The following is a 19,763-nucleotide window of genomic DNA, read 5'->3' as shown; positions in this document are numbered from 1 at the left end:
TTCTAACATCTTCTTATGAGTACGTGTCTCTCTACCTGTGTGTCCAGATACCGGGGTCATTGATGGCATTGCCTTTGACTGGATAAATAGAAGGATTTATTACAGTGACTACTCAAATCAGACGATAAATTCTATGGCTGAAGATGGATCTAATCGAGCTGTGATTGCCCGTGTTTCCAAACCAAGAGCTATTGTATTAGATCCTTGCCGAGGGTATGCCAAGCTCTTCTTGATTTATCTGCTTATTTGAGGATGGACTGGGGACTAGAAATTACTTTATGTGCATTGAGAATAATAATAATATCAACAACAACAATAATAATAATGTATAAACTTGTACAGAGACAGAACTTTTGGTGACTTTTCCTGGTCTGACTTAGAACACCCATTTTGGCAATGGATGAAAGGAATGGGATACTTCTTTATTTACCTATATATTGATAGTTATTATAATCAATGAATGTTTTCACTGTAAAGAATGGGAAAGTCTTTAGAAGCTTCCTTGTTGAGAATTAATTATGCCCTCTGTTTGACTAACTAGGTACATGTATTGGACTGACTGGGGTACTAATGCCAAAATTGAGAGAGCTACACTGGGAGGAAACTTCCGGGTCCCCATTGTGAACACCAGCCTGGTTTGGCCCAATGGACTCACTTTGGACCTTGAGACTGACCTTCTCTACTGGGCAGATGCTAGCCTGTAGGTATCTCTGAACCATGTGGATGGTAGACATAGGACTTACTCAATGTGATGAAAATCTGGTAAACCAGACAGATTGTTGCCTAAATGTAGAATTAAAGTTTTAGGAACTATTTTATGTTCTAGCTGGGTGACTGGGAATTTGTCTATATCCTAAGACATCTAAATCTCTGTGTCACTAAATGTAACCATAATTAAAATGGAATTACTCAGTGTCTGACAATAGGCCTCAGATTTGAATGATGTATCTGTTGGTTTGGGCTCTCTTTCCAAATTAGTCCTTTTTCTCTGCTGTGCTTCTCAGCAAATTTCCCTTTAAAACTCCTTTTTAAGCACTTGTAACATAATTATGGGCTATCTCCAAGTAACTACACTGTAGTCATCCTGATTGAAGAGTTCAAGAGATGAAATGATGTTGTTCATTCAGTTGTTTGTCTACATGTTTGTTCCCTTGCAGGCTCTGGTCTTGTGATGAAATATTCTGATCCCCCCCTATTCTTTCATTTGAACCATAGCAATGATGTTCTGTGTCATTCTAAGTGACCAATATTATTAAAGGAATGAAAAATTCTTTTTATTTTTTTGCTATGTTTCACACCAGCAGATCCTTTCTTGGATTGTTCCTGCTTCTGTTAGCCTGGCTCTTCTGAAGTGATGATATATGTAGGCTGTTGTATAAACAAATAAGACTTAAAGAGATATGTCACGTACCATCTATGTCTACACGACTAGCCATTTGAAGCAGGCCCAACCAATTCTAATTCAGCTTAACTAATTCTTTTTTTCCACTTAGCAATTGCTTTTCTTTCTCTTTGCCTCAGGCAGAAAATAGAACGCAGCGCTCTCAACGGTACCAACCGGGAAGTCATTGTCAGCACAACCTTTCATTCCTTTGGCTTGACTGTCTATGGCCAGTACATTTACTGGACGGACCTGTACACCAAAAAAATCTACCGGGCCAACAAGTATGACGGCTCAGACCTGATTGCAATGACCACTCATTTGCCCGCCCAGCCTAGGGGTATCTCCACAGTTGTCAAAGCCCAACAGCAGCAGTGTAGCAATCCTTGCGACCAGTTCAATGGAGGATGCAGCCACATCTGTGCTCCAGGTAAGGGGCTGAGCGGGAAGAGCAGAACAAGTATTGGGTGACAACGACCGCAACAACAATGACAAGGACACTCGGAAGGGAGCCTGTGAGGGTATTGCCTTCAAGAAGAAAGAGAAATTAAAGTTCTTGATTTCAAGCTATGTATCACGTGGACTGAGGGTTATATTTTGAGAGGGTTGTATTGTGGGTTTCTGCATAGGCAGTTTAAGTGGAAGATTGTTGCAGGGACAGAGTAAGATGAAAGGTTTGACTTTCTGACTAGAATAGGAATTCCACTAATGGGAATTTTCTGTTTAGGAGCTACCATTTCTAGTTTGATATTTTTAGGGTGAAATATGAATCCCACTGAGGACAGTTTCATAGGAATTTGTACTTTCCGATATTGGGTCTTTGTGAATTTTTCAACAGGAGTCATTGTGTCGTAGATGGTCAGTGGTTGTTTTTAATGGAAAGACCAACCAGAATATAGTTGAAAGGTAGATGGTATCTTAGGGTTTTACTGCTGTTTTACAGACACAACGACCAAGGCAAGTCTTAGAAGGACAACTGTTAATTGGGGCTGGCTTCAGTCCATTATCAAGGCAGGGACATGGCAATATCCAGGCATGGTGCAGGCGGAGCTGAGAGTTCTACTTCTTCATCTGAAGGCTGCTAGCAGAACTTCCAGGCAGCTAGGATGAGAGTCTTATAACCCACACCCACAGTGACACATCTACTCTAACAGGGCCATACCTTCTAATAGTGCCACTCCCTGGGCTGAGCATATACAAACTATCACAGATGGTGTTTCATCTATAGGATGTCGTAAACATCATTCTGGAGGAGTCTAAGAAAGGTTCCTAAGCTCACGCTTTGCCTCTCTCTGCCCCAGGTCCAAATGGAGCTGAGTGTCAGTGCCCACACGAAGGCAGCTGGTATCTGGCCAACGATAACAAGTTCTGTGTCGTGGACACAGGCGCCCGCTGTAATCAGTTCCAGTTCACCTGCCTCAATGGGCATTGTATCAGTCAGGATTGGAAATGTGACAATGACAACGACTGTAGAGATGGCAGTGATGAGCTGCCCACAGTCTGTGGTAAGATGGACTCAGGGTTGGTGCTTGGATCTAAGATGTCATTATGCAACTCTTTGGCACCAAACACTGTGTAAGGATGACTTTTCTGTTGGAGCCGAAAAACATTCTCTCTGATACCTCAGACTGCATTTCTGTTTAATCACTTCCGTGTAGATGAGTAAAGTCATTAGGTTAAAATCCTGGTGTTAACATTTTTAGTCTCGGTAGAGGTTGGAAATATTGCTCAGGTAGTCCGTCTATATATGCAACAGTGGTGACCAGAGATTTTGCAAGAAGCAAGAGAACAGGCTGCAGAGCATGACAGAATGTCACTAAGGGGACCGGGGGGTCACCGTTATCATTACATTACTCTTCCTGACTGTCCCTCCTCAGTTTTTATGTCAATGGAGTAAGACACAGCAGGCTTTCAGGGGATTTGCAGTTGGGTACCTTTCTCTAGGAGTATGCTATTGCATGCTCTTCTGCAGTTGAGATATACTTGAGAAGTGAGATTATGTACAAATCAAGTGACTTTCATCGCTCACTTAAAATGCTATCTTCCTTTAAAAGCACTTGCCCCCAGTCTGACTTTCAGGCATTTCTGTCTTAGAAGCGAGACAAACCTTAGGAGCGTTACAATGTTTATGTTACACTTTGTAAATGGAAGGCTACAATGTTAACATTACAATTTATAACTGGAAGGCGTCTTCTCTCAATGCCCTTTCTTCCTCCTAGCCTTTCACACATGCCCATCAACAGCCTTCACTTGTGCCAATGGGCGATGTGTGCCATACCACTACCGATGTGACTACTACGATGACTGTGGTGACAACAGTGACGAGGCAGGATGCCAGTTCAGAAACTGCAACAGCACCACAGAGTTCACTTGCAGCAACGGGAGGTGCATACCCCTCAGCTACGTCTGCAACGGCATAAACAATTGCCGTGACAATGACACCTCAGATGAGAAAAACTGCCGTAAGTCTATCTTAAATCCTTCCTTTGGGGTCCGTGGTCCTATGTGAGGACACAGGAGATGAGATTTTTTTCCCATAAAATCTATCGCTTTCTGAAAATTAATAAACAAACAACTAGGTGTTTGTTATAGTCAATTAAATGATTATAGAAATATATCTACCTAATATTTTAATTGTTTGCTTAATTTGATGGATCCGTATAGATCTGCTAGATTAAAAACTCACCTCATGAACTTGTTTCTCTGCCACCCCGGGCCTCTCTGTACCACCACCAGTATGAACTGTGCCTTCCTGCTTACTTAGAACTGATTTGGACCCTGCCCTGGGTCTGTTAACATCGACACCGTTTATGACATACTTGGTAGGTCTGTTCTAAGTGTCTCTCTGGTTGTCTTTCAAAGCTCCCCACACTTGCCGGCCGGATTTTACGAAATGCCAGACTACAAATATTTGTGTTTCCCGAGCTTTCTTGTGTGATGGAGACAATGACTGTGGGGATGGGAGTGATGAGAACCCCATTTACTGCGGTGAGTACGAGAGAGCTGCCCCACCCTCTGGTTCCAGAGGAGCGGCCGAGCAGCACAGAGATGCCCTCCCTTTGATACTGGAAACCGAGTCTGTAATAGATTGGTGGGAGAAGCCTCATGCTTCACGTAAAGTTTTCTGGAAACCTGTTAGCACCCCAGGCCTTTAACCCTCAATCTGTATTTGTCTCATAGAAGCTATTATTTCTGAATATTATGGTCGTGATCTTGGGTAACTTAGCTTTATTGCAACAATTTCCTCTACCAACTGTGGAAGTAAAAAAAAAAAAAAAAAAAAAAAAGAGGTCTTTCTTAAGTTAAATCATTTTGAGAATAATCAGTATGAACAGATGTATCTTTTAAGAATTTACTTGTTGCTGAATTCCTCATCCTGAGGAAACCACAGGTTATCACAACAGTTTGCCAGTGCAGTAATCAGATACAACAATAGCAAAGAAGTGGAATTTGGCTTAAAGGGTTAAAGTCACTGCTTTGCTCGAAAGTCTGACTGGCGAACCATCTGGCTGGATTCCAGCCCAGGCCAGGGGAAGCCTTGTAGAAGGACAAGACTCCATTCAGGACAAAAATTCACTCCAATATTTGTACCCACACATTGGAAGCTAACATAAAAGTCAAAGGGCCTTTCTCGTCTACTCTAAGCATTCTGAGTTACAGTGAGTGGCTGAGAATATCGCTAACTTTTGAGAATTATGGTGAACAAATTGTGGTGGGGGACAGAATTGAGAGTAGTATTATTTTAATAGAATTCACTTAATTAGAAAGTCAAGCAGGGCGTGGTGGCACACACCTTTAGTCGAGGCACTTGGGAGGCAAAGGCAGAAAGAGGATCTCAGTAAATTTGAGGATAGCCTGGTCTTCATAGTAAGTTCCAGGACAGCCAGGGCTAGGAACTTTGTCTTGAAAAAACACAGAGAAACAAACAAACAAAACAAAAAAAAAAAGCCAAATAAACAAACAAACAAAAAATCAAGACTTGCTTCACGACGTTTTACAGTACAATGACATTTTTGGTATTTTAAAAAATGATCACAATCACTAGATTATTGGGACAGGATCTTACTATTAGGTTGCCCTTGAACTCAGTGTGCAGGGCTCTTCCTGTCTTGGGCTTATTGAACAGTCAAGAGTGTACCTGGCTGGGCCCTTTTTGGTATTTTCTAAAAATTAGAACTTATATCTTATATTTATGGAGTCTTGAATAAAAATTCAGGAGAACTGGGAAATACTTCCCTCTCGTGTCTCCGACACCTGTAGCCCCATAGAAACTTACAGACAAGGCCTTTTCCCAACGGCAGCAATTAACCAGCTCAAAGGTATAGGCAGATGGTCCACAGTTGGGTGCCTGCTTGCATTTTAATCTTGTGCCTGTCCTCCAGCCTCACACACATGCCGCAGCACCGAGTTCCAGTGTGTCTCCCCTCACCGGTGTATTCCAAGCCATTGGCTCTGTGACGGTGAAGCCGACTGTGCTGACAGCTCGGATGAACCTGACTCTTGTGGTAAGAGACAGCGACCATGCGAAGCTTGGGGTGCAGCTAGAGCAGCTGGGGCTCCTCTCACACGTCAAGGGCTGGAGCCACACTGCTGGCTACTTGCTCTCTCTGTTCCCAGAAGGATTGCCAGAAGTGTTCGGTGGGTGTTCATCAGTGAGTGGTTGTTACAGGCACTGTGGGCAGCCGATGAGAACGTGAACAGTCAGTGCTAACACACTGAGATGGCGGTGTAGCCAGTGGATTGTCTGGCTTGCAGCTCCATTTTAGCTGACTCAGTTGGACTTTATGACTTTTGTCTGAGCCTTTTAAGACAGTAGGAGGATCCCAAAGTGACTGGATTCTTCATACACACAGGGAAAGGGCTCAGAGCAGGCATGCCTTATTTTATTTCTTCTTATACTAACTTGTGGAGCGAGGTGTTCTGGCCCTGTTGGGTAGCTGGAGACCGATGGGCATTACTTGTATTCAAAGCTTGTTTTTTTTTTTTTTTTTTTTTTTTTTGTATTTTTTTAAAAACTGTCACAAATTCTAATATGCACCTATGCATATTCTAAGTAATTATAAGCATTTAAAGATATACTTTCTGGATTGTATTTTTTTAACCCATCAGAAAATCCTTGCTGTGTAGTATCTGGGGAAGTATGGTCACAGACCAGTGACTTGTCTGTATAGGTGAATGTTGTCACAGAGCATCCATGGCTAATAATGGCAGTGCCCCATGGGCATGGCAGGTCATGGAGCGGCAGGTCACCTCAGTAGTCACCACTGAGTGGAGAAAGTCTACTTTCCTCATGTACAGTTTTCACAGTCCTCTTTAATGATACACAGTATTCCTCAGAGTGGTATATTATCAATCGTTTAGATTGATTTTTTTTTCCTCTTGTATTATTATACTATATAACATCGTGTATAAAGCCCTTGTCTGGGTTGTTCATTAGCATAGTTTTAGAGTTAAATTCATGCTGGTTTCTGTTGAGTTCTATGAAGTTTAATTCTACAGCTGCTCACTAGCAAGCAGTTCTTGGCCAGGTTTGGTTTTACTTTTGTATCCTCACTTCAACACTGAGAAATGCGTCGGAAGTAAAGGGTACATAGCATTTGAAGATCTGTAGAGAGAGAGAAGATAATAACTGTTAGGTGAGTTTATAACCTTGAAATGAAGTCATAGGAATAGCAGTTAGTAGCTATGTCCTGCATTTCACATTGTAATAACCCAAGTAAGTGTCTGTATAGCTTATAACCTGTGCTTTAGTTCCCTAGTTTTCCCTGCGCCTATATGCCTTCTCTGAGAGGATATTAAATCCACATTATATTGCCGCACTGTAGACCTCTCTTGTGGTTTTCTACTACCTTTATAAAATCAACTTTAAAAGATGGCTTAACCTTTGTCCCGTGCTTTGCCGGCTCCCGCAAGGGGCTATCTGGCACTGCAGGGATATCTAACTTGGTGCTCCATGCCACCTCTATGAACTCTGGCATGGTTCACCCTGCCACCCCTGTTGCTTCTGTCACTGGTGGATATGGCCGCTTCACTGCCTGGTACAAACATGACTCCACAGCCCGGTAACTCATCAAGCAGGTTTGTATATTAAATCTTCAATCACAAACCCTCTATACAGTAAGCTTACATCCAATGGACAAAGATACAAACTGCCCTTCGATATGAGATAAAAAAGACCCATAGAAATCCTTAGAAATAATAATAACAACCTCATCAAGCTAGAGATGCGCCAAGAGAACCATACACATCTGCCTCCATCTCTGTTCCTCCCAGAATTCTCTCCCTCCTCTTTCATATTCTTAGCCTCCCCCCCCCACCTCTCTCCACTTTCCAATCGTGTATCACCTTAACATCAACCCACAACAAAATAACCATCCCAGTCTTTTCATCCTGAGTTCCTCTCTTGTCAGGGCATTCTGTGACCACCTGCATGGCCAGTCAGTTCCAGTGTGACAATGGCAGGTGCATCTCAAGCAGCTGGGTCTGTGACGGTGATAATGACTGTGGGGACATGAGTGACGAGGACCAGCGACATCACTGCGGTAAGTGCAGGCGCTTAATTCCTCTGCAGATTTACATTCCAGGGAAACCCAGAGCTGATTTTCATGGTTGGAGGGACCAGTGGTCAGAAACTCCCGTTGAATGAATATACACTAATAGAATGCTACCCTCATTTCCTGCTGCTGGACACCGTCACGTACATGCTGCAAAGTGGCTCATTCTCATCCACATCCTGCTGATGGGAATTTTGTCTTACATTTCTTGAGTAGGTGATGGGAATTCAGTTGGTCATTCTTGATAATGGTGTAGCAGCCAATCACCCTAGGAGGTGTGACGGTGTTGGGAAGTTGTAGTATTCATCAGTTACTGAGTACCATTGTTTTCTTTTTTCCCAAACAATGTATTTGATCATATTTTTCCCCTTCAACTCCTCCCAATCCTCTCTATTCCAACCCACCCTTAAGGAAGATGCTATCTGCAATGGATACTCTAACAGTGAGAACAGCTTTTCTTTGTTCTTTTCCTTTTTTTGTGGGCTTTTGTTTCATTTTGCTTTGTTGCAACTTTTTGTCTTGGACTTTTGTCTATTGACTCCTTAAGTGTTTCTTTTTTGCTTGTTTGTTTGTTTCTGCTTGAGAGAAAGAGAAAACAAAGTTGTGGTTTTGATAGGTGGGGAGGATCTAAGAGGAGCTGGGGTAGGGGAAAATATGATCAAAATATATGTATGAAAAACTTTTAAAAATATTTTAAATTATAGAATTATAGAAAAAACTGGTTACTCGTAATACTAGGACCACTTTTTTTTTTTTTTTTTTTTTTTAAAAATAATTGTCAGCAAAACATGGAGTTGCTATCTGAGGGACTTTAGTTGGCATGGTGTCTTTCCCTCTTAGCACAGTGAGGACAGAGTTCCTGATGGTAGTGTTTGGTAGTGAACTCAGTTGCTGTGGCCAGAGCGCTATATCTGCTCTGTGATTGATGACTTACATCAACTGTTTTCTTCCTTTTTTTTTTTTTTTTTTCTTTTATGACTTGTTTGCAGTGGGATTGAATAAGACATGAATGATTCTGAATCAGTATCTTACCTTCTTTCTGGCAACCAGGCCAATCTTAACTCATCCCAGCACAGTCTTAACTCTTCTCTTTGTTTGGGTGGTGCTTGCAATATGTATTCAGGAGCCTCAACTTCAGAGGAGGAGAAAGGTCTCTTTTGGCTCTGGTTGTCTTACTTTGAGATGTCCAGTTAACCATTTTGAACTCATTTTTTTTTCATTTTGAAAAAAAACTCGGAAACCATTTTCTCACCCGTTAAATTGGCACCAAAATACTTATCTCGTTTTGTGCTTATATGGCTACAGTGGAATATGAGGCAAAAATAAAGAAATAAAAGCTATTTTGTTTAATCCTGCAGAAGAAGGGGAGGAAAATTGTAGGAGCCAGAGGGCTCAAGGACACCCCAAGAAAACCAACCTGAACTCATAGGGTCCATCAGGGATCCTGCATGGGTCTAACCTGGGCCCTCGGCATATATGTTACAGCTGTGTAGCTTGGTCTTGTGGGATTCTTAACAGTGGGAGCAGAGACTGTCTCTGACTCTTTTTATCTGCTTTTGGGACCCCTGGATTCCTATTGGGTTGGCTCATCCAGCCTTAATATTAGGGGATGTGCCTAGTCTTATTGCAACTTGATATGATGTGTTTGGAAGGCCTGCTCTTCACTAAAGGGAAGTAGAGGAGGAGTGGATGGAGGGGGAGGAGAGGAGCAAGGGAAAAACTGTAGTCAGGGTACTGTATGTATTATATGAGAGAATAAATACATTATAAAGAGGCAAATTTTAAAAACGGAAGTTGTTTTCTGAAACTTTATGGAAAAAAAAACCATGTTTTTACGTAAATCTCACAGAAAAATAGGCAGAGTTTTTATACTGAGGGTTTTACTTCTGAAAAATTCAAATTCAAACCATTGAGCTCTAGAACCTTTAGAGGTATTTATAATATTACCCTGCCCATATGATTTGTCAGAGTGTTAAAGATTATAGGATTATAAAGATCATCAGAGCATTTCCAAGCTGAGGGATTCTTGTCTGCTTTGGTTTTAGAGCTTCAGCTCTGTCCCAGCACCCAGTTCACCTGTATAAACAGCAGACCCCCAAACAGGAGGTGCATTCCAAAAATCTGGGTCTGTGACGGCGATGCAGACTGCTCGGACGCCCTGGATGAGCTGCAGAACTGTACCATGAGAACTTGCTCTGCAGGAGAGTTCAGCTGTGCAAATGGACGGTGTATCAGGCAATCTTTCAGGTGAACTGGGGCTCCAACACATCCCTCTACACTCTAAATATTCACGGGGGGGGGGCAGGACTGACTCACACATTTGGCAAACTGGTCACAGGGCCTAGTGACCTTGATGCCCTAGGCTACCCAAGGAAATGTTTGGATTCTTTTGAAATCCAGGTCAGACAAAGTGTTTTACTATGTGACGTATTATTAATACACATTTTATACTGATGTGGATATTTCTGTGTTTTTATGGATGACATGATTCAAGAAGATCCCAGCGTTCATGAAAGCTATACTGTGGCCTTCCACAGAAGGGCAGAGAAAATGAGTTAATCTGACACTAGTTGGTTAGCCTCCTCATCTTTCACTTGGGGGCAGGCATGGCTCTAAGAACCGTTTCTTTATTTGCTATGTGCTGTAAGAAAGAGTGCACTTGGCAAATGGGATAGGGGGTTTCTGGAGGGGCAACCGGGAAAGGGAGCAACATCTGAAATATAAATACATAAAACATACACACACACACACACACACACACACACACAGACAGACACATATACACACACAGACACACACAGACACATACACACAGACACACACAGATAGACACACACACACATACACACACATACACACACAGATAGACACACACACACACATACACACACAGACACACACACACACACACACACACACACACACACACACACACACACACACACACACACACCCACCCCTGCTCAATTAGAAGAGAATCTACCAGAACCTTGAGTAGTCAAGGCAGCTAATGTTGTCAGGTGAGAAGGCCAAAGCTCTGAAAATGGCGAATCTTATGTAGGACATTTTAAATTTTTGACACTGTCTCAGATTCGGCCCACAGGGTGCTGCATTGGGGGGATCTTGTGATTCCCTGTGGGGTGGTTTCTTACCACTTTCTCCAAATGGGTTTCTTAAAATGAATTTTGTTTTTCTAGTGTACCGTATGTAGTAAGTCTTTGGCTATAGAGGAATAAAGAGACTAATAGAAGCCCCGATCAAATACAAACTTAGAAAGGAGTTTACCGATGGGAGAAAGAATGCGATGTTGTAGACCTTCCCTAGGCGTAGGCACTAGGCATTTGGATATGTGGAACTGAAACAGAGGTACGGGGCCCACTCTAGGGTTAAAAAGCACAGGGGGTCTTCCGAGCACCAGGAACCATCAGGCTTCCGTGGCTAGAGAAAGATTGAAAGGTCAGAGCAGCACAGGCCTAGGGGCAAAGGCCCCATTGATAGATGCTGAGATAGGTCTGGAATACAGGATGGCCAAGGTTTTATGTATGGTGGTATTCTGAAGAGGCATGAGCAGTCATGTGCTAGGAAAGTTGAAACATTCCCAGCGGGGTCCTAGCGTGCAGTGTAGTGAATAAAGTGGATTTGTGGGCAGCCAAAGCAGTCATCTCTCTGCCCAGTTGAGAGCTCTATTCTAGTTCTAGTAAGTAACCAGTTCTGTCCTTCATAGATGGGAATATGTCTGAAAACTCAGGGCTTTGTTTTTATTAGACTGGGTTGTCTCTGTCTCCCTTTCTATGCATTGTCCCCTTCTCCACTGTGCACTCCCACACCCCTCCTTTCTAAGGTCTCCCCACTCCCACACCCCTCCTTTCTACGGTCTCCTCCATCCTGTAAAAACTCCCTAGGTTTTGACTGACTTCGATTATCTTTTTCCTTCCCTTCTCTTTTCCTTTTCTTTTTTTGTTATCCTTGCATTTTCTTAGATCTTCTCCTATTTCTTTTTTTTTTTTCTTTCTCAAGTTCTCTTGGCAGTGCTATAGCAAAATAAGGAAAAAAAATCCAAACAAAATAAAACTGTTCTCTGGAAACCTGGGATGTAGGGTCGGATCCTGTATATCTAAGTGGCATCAGAATGGGGTGAAAACCTCTAGGCTGGAGTGTGTGCGGCCCACTGGCACTGGGGACAAGGGGATAGTTTTCTTGTCACATTGCAGTGGTGCTTGCTGAGACTGGGTTAAGTCAGGAGTGCTTGCTGGAGTAATGGGATACATTTGTGCCGGGAGCCTGGTGATTTGCTCATGGTGTAAGGCGTAAGCTAGATAAGGGGAGACACTGATGTCTCAAACCATTTGGGAATCATTTGATTTTCTGGAAAATCAAGCAGACTAAGTCTGTTTTCCTTGACCAAGGCTTTGACCTTGACCATGCATTCATCTATGCATATGCCTTAGGTTTAAATTGTATCGGCAGTACCCCAGGCTTGCGGATGACAGCTCTAGTTAGCAGACATGGTCAGTGTGCAGCAGTAAAACTGACTAGATTCATCTTTGGTGCCTTAATATCTCAGGGTACTCTGCCCTTAGCTCCTGGACCTCCTTCTATCATTGTTGAATTCTCATATATTAGCATTATCTATATTTATCCTAAATTCTTTTATACATATCATAAACTATCACCACGACCCTGTTCAGTAAGCATGGCTTTTTATAGGTCTTTAGTATATGATTTATGATCCATGGTATCTCGGGAAACTGTGTCATCCTTAGGACCTGGGAATGTTAGGTACCATAATTAAGACTATAACATGCAAATCTGCCATTATTTCCTAATAATCTACTGCTTTTAATCTCCTTTCCATTACCATAACCAATTCACCTACTGTGAAGGGTCCCAGTAGAATCATGTGAAAGGTCTGCTGATGCAAACATTACCACAGTAAAAAGATAGGTGTTCTGAAAAGACACTGTCCAACAACAATTCTATGGGACACAGAATTCAGGCTGTGGACTTGTACACAATGTGTCTGTTCGGCTAGTTCCAGTGTCCAAATGTATGACTCATGTTATTTGCCCTCTAAAACAGTGAACAAATCCACACTCATATTTATTATGCAGCCACCAGCACCGGGGAAATGAAATCATGTAGGTGACCAAATCATGGATTGTTCCAGAGTCGGAGATTGGTGGAGATCAATGGATATTTTGATTATAGAGAGCTCAGGCATTGTAATCTTGGTAAAATGGTCTACATGGTCCTTGGTCTCATAACGCAGGTGTGATCGGCGCAATGACTGTGGGGACTACAGCGACGAGAGGGACTGCTCGTACCCACCCTGCCGAGCAGATCAATTTACCTGTCAGAATGGGCGATGTATCACTAGGTTCTTTGTCTGTGATGAGGACAATGACTGTGGAGATGGGTCGGATGAGCAGGACCATCTGTGTCACACCCCAGAACCCACATGCCCACCTCATCAGTTCCGGTGTGACAATGGCCACTGCATCGAGATGGGGAGAGTCTGTAACCATGTGGATGACTGCTCAGACAACAGTGACGAGAAAGGCTGTGGTGAGTATGGGAGGGGGAGGGGAGCTGTGTAGATTCGCAGTACTTTAAGGTTTCCCAGGACTCTCCATTCTGCAAAGACAATTTACACACACACACACACACACACACACCTTTGCTTCCTTTGAATAAATAGAGGTAACTTGGTCTATCAGGTAGAGCAATATTCAGGATGTCCTTTAAGAGAATTGCTCAACAAGACATCCAGAATGAAGAGAACTTGGAAGTTCTCCCAGGGTCCTCAGAGTGAGCTCTTGGCTTGCTTTTCATTTAGTATCATTTAGACTGGAACATTTAGTATCCTCTTCACTGACAACCAAATGTAAGGAAGCAGCAGAAAGTTGGTATGATCCTGCCTGTTTGAATTTCACACTCCCAATGGGTCGTGCTCTCTGCAGTTTCTTCTTGCTCGTTCTTGTCTACATGATGGCATTCCTTGCATCAGTAACAAAAACCCAAATGGGTTAAAAGCAGAGAATGTATCTTTTTTTCCCCTTCCACTATTGGTCATCGTCTCTTCTCATTAAATACATTTACCAAGTTGACTCTGTGTGTGTGTGTGTGTGTGTCTGTGTGTGTGTCTGTGTGTGTATGCATGTGCAGAGAAATCTAGAATGAAAATACTATGGAAATTTGTGGAATTATAATATTGATTTATAATAGTTATTTGCTGAAGTACACAAAATTGTTTTTATCAATATTTAAAATATATTACATTTTAAAATGACACAATTTTTTTAGATGGCATATAGTATGAAAAAGTTTTTAGTATTAGTTTTAATGAAGATAGAGTCGCATTGTGGTTTATGTATTATATTTTTTGTTTTTTATTTCACATATTTATTAATTTTGTTACTTTGGAACTGGGACTCACTTTGTAGCTCTGGCTGGTCTGGAACTCACTATGTGGGTCAGGCTCTCCTGGCAGTCATAGAGAACTGCCTGTCTCTGCCTGCCAAGTGCTGGCATTTCAGACAGACATCTTCATGCCCTGACCTTTTCTGAGACCTGATCTGACTGTAGCTCAGTCAATCAGTCCTTCAGTCTTTCAGAGCTGGGTTACAGGCTCCCATACCTGGTGCTCTGTAAGAACCAAATCCTTTGTGATGCATAACTCAATTTAACGTTCAACTCGAAAAGGCAATTCTCTCTTGTAAGCCTATTAACATTCAAACTCATAGCCAGCAGGATTCCTAGTAATCTAGTATACTTATTCCTTTTGCAATCAATAAAACTAGCAGATGGCTAGAAAAGTAATTGTTTAGGATTATGTGGTAAATTAACAGTTGAAGTAGATTTGATTGGATCATGGGTTTTGCATCTGTTGAGGATGCTTGCAGCTAGAGAAAGGACTGAAGGAGCAAAAAGGGTCTGCAACTTCATGGGAAGAACAACAATATCAACCAACCAAACCCTGTAGAACTCCCAGGGACAAAAACACCAACCAGTGAGCACACATGGAGAGACCCATGGCTCCAGTTGCTTATGTAGCAGAGGACAGCATTGTCTGGCATTAATGAGAGAGGAGGCCATTGGTTCAGTGAAGTCGTGTTTTCCTAGTGTAGGGGAATGCCAAGGTGCTGAGGTGGAGAGGATGATTGGGAGAGGGAGCACCTTCATGGAATCAAGTGGAGGGGGAGGGTGGAAAGGGAGTGAGGGGATAACATTTGAAATGTTTTTATACTCTAGTATTACATCAGTACTTAAAATACAATTTAATTATTTAATTTAACTTTTAGCAATAAAAATTATGTACTTTTTTATGAGAGAGAGAGAGAGAGAGAGAGAGAGAGAGAGAGAGAACAGAAAGATTGTTTTACCATTGTGTAAGTCTTAACTTCCATGGAAAATATATTTTAAAATATTCTAGATGCCATTGTAAATCTGATAGGCAGACTTTAAATGTTTGCCTTTATTACATTAATTAAATTAAAGGAAATAAATGGTCTCATAAAAAAGTATATATTCTTCTGCTTTTAGGGTGGGCTTGGCCCCTGTCATAGTGTCAGTGCTGTGAGGTCTTTGAGCGAATCCAATCCCATAGGGCAGATGTATATGTCACACTGGTACTTTGTGACTAGTCAGGGCTGAGTGTCACACCACTGAGTGAGCACAATGGGCCACCTCTTCTGTTTCTTCTCTTGTCAGTTTGTTATTAAGCTTACTGAGAAGTGGACACAGTGGTTTGTGACTAATGTGTCAGCTACTTGGGAAACTTCAGCTGAGTGTTCAAGATTATGTCTGCTTAAAGTACTAGTCAATGTTAATTGTTAAGATCTGAGGTGAAGGGCTAAGCTGGGTAGAGTGTGCTGGATAGCTCTATAAATTTGTGTAGTGTTTTATACACACACACACACACATACATATACACACACACACACACGTGCATACAATTTGAGTATTTAAACATTTCAGTCTTGATGTAAACTTTGGAAAGAAAATTTACTGTGTTGCTTCATTAGATGAGAAACTTCTAACTTAGTTTTTCTCCAGTTTTAAATACGTCTTGTTTAAGGTGGTTTGATGATAGAAACATAATATAGAGTTCTCTAAGTAATGGGAGCAAAAAGATTAAGCTGGAAAGGAAGTGGAAAAATCACCGACTTTCGAATGGTCAATGTGGCCTCTGAAAATCCCAGTGGCCTCTCTTCTTTTGTTATGATTCACTAAGAACTGGCACCACATGGTAGGCGTGTTGATTCTGAGTGTGATCATGGGCCTCTGGCTGATGTTCTAGGTCCTCTCGTAACTGTCCTTTGCCTGCAGGCATTAATGAGTGTCAGGATTCTTCAATCAGTCGCTGTGACCACAACTGTACAGATACCATAACCAGTTTCTACTGTTCCTGCCTCCCCGGGTACAAGCTCATGTCCGACAAACGTTCCTGCGTGGATATTGACGAATGCAAGGAGTCTCCCCAGCTCTGTAGCCAGAAGTGTGAGAATGTGGTAGGCTCCTACATTTGTAAGTGTGCCCCTGGCTACATCCGTGAGCCGGATGGGAAGAGCTGCCGGCAGAATAGTAACATCGAGCCCTATCTCATCTTTAGCAACCGTTACTATATAAGAAACTTAACTACAGATGGCACATCTTACTCCCTGGTTTTGCAAGGACTGGGCAACGTTGTGGCCCTGGACTTTGACAGAGTAGAAAAGAGGCTCTATTGGATTGATGCAGAGAAGCAAATCATCGAGAGGATGTTTTTGAATAAGACAAACCGGGAGACCATCATAAACCACAGGTTAAGACGTGCTGAAAGTCTGGCTGTGGATTGGGTCAGCAGGTAAGAACGCAACCTCTACGGCAGGTTCTTGGTTCTCTTTCTGGCTTGGCAGAAGGGGACCATTGTGCCTTGGCTTCACATGGCTTCTGGGGATTCAGGTACCACTTATCCATCGAGCCATCCCTCCAACCATGGCAATTTGTAAAAACTGTTAGAAATTCTGAGTTTTTCAGTTCTTTCAACTTAGGTTTGTAGAAACATTTGATAGGCTTTCCTGTTTCTCTGAGTCCTCTTTTGTTTGATGAAGGTGCCATGGAACCGATGTATGTATGAATCTCAGGGAGCTCAGGAAACTGGGCATATAAACAAAGGGGCTATCATGATAACCACTGTCCTTCCATTGCAGAAAACTCTATTGGTTGGATGCCATCCTGGATGGCCTGTTCGTCTCTGACCTTGAAGGTCGACATCGCAAAATGCTAGCCCAGCACTGTGTGGATGCTAACAATACCTTCTGCTTTGAAAATCCCAGGGGAATTGTACTTCATCCTCAAAGAGGGTATGGCCCCTTTGTAATCTTGGCTCTTTTCCTTCATGTTGTCAATCACTTGTTCATCTAACTACCTATGGACCAATATCTTGCTGGGAACTGTCTCTGTTTTCTTGCTTGGTGAATGTGTATTAGTGGAATGAGCAATGTTGCTCATTCAAAGGATGTTTATCAGCTGGATTCTTTAACTTTTCATCTCTGAGTTACATTTGAGTTGTATGCGTGAGAAATTGTGAAATTTCTTTAATGGACTCCCTATATCACTGTATACCATCGTCTCTGTTATGGATATTTTTCCCAGCCCTCTTTCCTTTCTGAGAGACTCTGGGATGGGAACTTCACTTCTCTAGATGGAGAACAGCTGTATCTTTTGGTTTTGGAGTCTGAACCCTCTGTGTTTGCTCCCACAGGCATGTCTACTGGGCAGATTGGGGTATTCACGCATACATTGGGAGAATTGGCATGGATGGAACCAATAAGTCTGTGATCATCTCTACCAAGATAGAATGGCCCAATGCCATCACCATTGACTACACCAACGATCTCTTGTACTGGGCAGATGCTCACCTGGGTTACATTGAGTATGTACCGAGAAAAAAAACCCGACTAATTAAGTAGCCAATTACAAACTAGCAGGGCTGTGCTTTCAGAGGCTTCGGTCCTAACCGTTATGTATATACCTTCCAACTGGCCTGTGTACTCAAGAGTCACTCTGAGCTCCCTTTTGTAAGGATCTCATGTGTACCTCAAGGTTTCTGTACAGCTAGGGATGACTTTCAGTTTCTACTCACTGAGTTATAGCTTCAGTCTTAGCTCATGCTACCTACAGGAAGAGGTAGAGTTTATGGCTAGTGAAGACAGGATGTCAGGAGCCTAATTCAGAGGAGGTTGTAGAGGACCTGGATTCACTTCTTTCTAGAGCTCACATGGACTGGCTCACAATATTCCATTACTTCATATTTCTAGGGGATCTGATGCCTCTGGTCTCTGAAGGCATCTACACATACACACACACACACACACACACACACACACACACACGAGCGAGAGAGAGAGAGAGAGAGAGAGAGAGAGAGAGAGAGAGAGAGAGAGAGAGGAGAAAGAGAGAGAGATCTAGTCAACAAGAATGATGCTTATCTCAGGAAATCAAAAGTGGTCAATGGGCAGAACCGGCATAAAAACCCAAACCACAACTATCTGTGGCTATTCCAGGTTTTTGAGTCTAGTTTTAAACTTTAATGTCATTGCCATTTGTTTAGACACCCGGAGGGGTAGACTCTTCATAATTGATGGCTTCACTCGCTGATCCTGGAGGACATGTAGAGGAGAGGAGTTAACTTACACCCTGTTCTTCCTACCGCCAGGTTCTCTGATTTGGAGGGTCACCATCGACAAACAGTGTATGATGGAACACTGCCCCACCCCTATGCTCTTACCATTTTTGGAGACACTGTTTATTGGACAGATTGGAATACTCGGACGGTTGAAAAGGGAAACAAATATGATGGCTCAGGTCGAGTCGTGCTGGTGAACACAACGCACAAGCCTTTTGACATCCATGTGTACCATCCATACCGGCAGCCGATTAGTGAGTAACTGGTGGGCTTCGGGGCAGCCATTCTCTGGAACATGATTTGCAGGAACTCATTGACTGTTGTCAATGCTGTCTTTCAAACACCTTTCTCGAATTAAGAGGAATTCATTTCTCTCCTTATAAATCAAATTTATATTTTGCAGTGTTGGGCTAGAACCCAGGCCCTCGTGCTTACTAGATGATCAGTCTGCCGATGAGCTGCATTTTAGGTTCTTAGCTTTTAGTCTAGGTACGTAGCTTAGGGTGACCTTGGACTGACAAGAGACCTCTAAGTGAATGACAGGTGTTCCCATAGCTAGTATTTTGGTGGTGGTGGGGGGGACTCTTGTATTTTAAAGTGAGTTAAGTATCAACTGCTTTTATCCCTCAATACTTTGAAAAATAAAAATATCCTGTATCTCTATCAGTATGCAATTATAGTTAACAATTATCCCTTAATAACAAATAAAATTTAGAAGAAAATTGCAGTCATTATGAAATAGTTATATCTCTGCTCACGGTCGCATGTTTTGAGTCACACAAATATTATTATTCTCATCTTCTGAGAAAATAGTGGTGGGTGGAAGAGTGTACTCTGTTCTTTATGAATTTTTATTCTGCTTCATGCAATTAAAGTTAATTAGTCTTTTAGAAATAATGTGGGAGACATTTGAAGTATACTTTTGGGGGGTGCAGATTGGCTTCTCGGGGTCTGCTTTGTTGTCTCGCTAAAAGCATCTGACTAACTTTTTTTTTTTTTTCTTTTACTTTTGTTACGCCTTGACTAGCTCAGTGCCTGGGCACTTATAAACCTCCTCCCCACAGCCAGCACACTCCCCTCTCCAGCATTCCTGACTTAATACTTAAATACATATTTCTTCTTGTTGCCCTGGTTCCTTCTGCCCCCCCCCCATCATCTT

General features: G+C 42.3%; 1 protein-coding gene across 2 annotated transcripts in view; it reads left to right on the top strand.

Annotated features, from left to right (window-relative positions):
• The window catches only part of LRP2 (LDL receptor related protein 2), a gene marked incomplete at both ends in the record, with an annotated part of 151,842 nt that overhangs the window by 96,643 nt on the left and 35,436 nt on the right, over nt 1-19,763 (top strand). For both annotated transcript variants that reach the window (XM_080927260.1, XM_080927261.1), the window contains 14 exons: nt 48-213; nt 542-700; nt 1,522-1,811; nt 2,683-2,886; nt 3,601-3,843; nt 4,244-4,369; nt 5,764-5,886; nt 7,792-7,923; nt 9,981-10,182; nt 13,205-13,500; nt 16,264-16,780; nt 17,127-17,279; nt 17,681-17,851; nt 18,635-18,858. In XM_080927260.1, coding sequence (XP_080783386.1) covers nt 48-213; nt 542-700; nt 1,522-1,811; nt 2,683-2,886; nt 3,601-3,843; nt 4,244-4,369; nt 5,764-5,886; nt 7,792-7,923; nt 9,981-10,182; nt 13,205-13,500; nt 16,264-16,780; nt 17,127-17,279; nt 17,681-17,851; nt 18,635-18,858 — 3,006 coding nt within the window. The remainder of the gene's footprint in view (nt 1-47; nt 214-541; nt 701-1,521; nt 1,812-2,682; nt 2,887-3,600; nt 3,844-4,243; nt 4,370-5,763; nt 5,887-7,791; nt 7,924-9,980; nt 10,183-13,204; nt 13,501-16,263; nt 16,781-17,126; nt 17,280-17,680; nt 17,852-18,634; nt 18,859-19,763) is intronic.

The sequence above is a fragment of the Micromys minutus genome, assembly GCF_963924665.1.
Source record: "Micromys minutus genome assembly, chromosome: 13".
Classification (NCBI taxonomy): Eukaryota; Metazoa; Chordata; class Mammalia; order Rodentia; family Muridae; genus Micromys; species Micromys minutus.
This window is presented reverse-complemented; position numbering and strand designations above follow the sequence as displayed.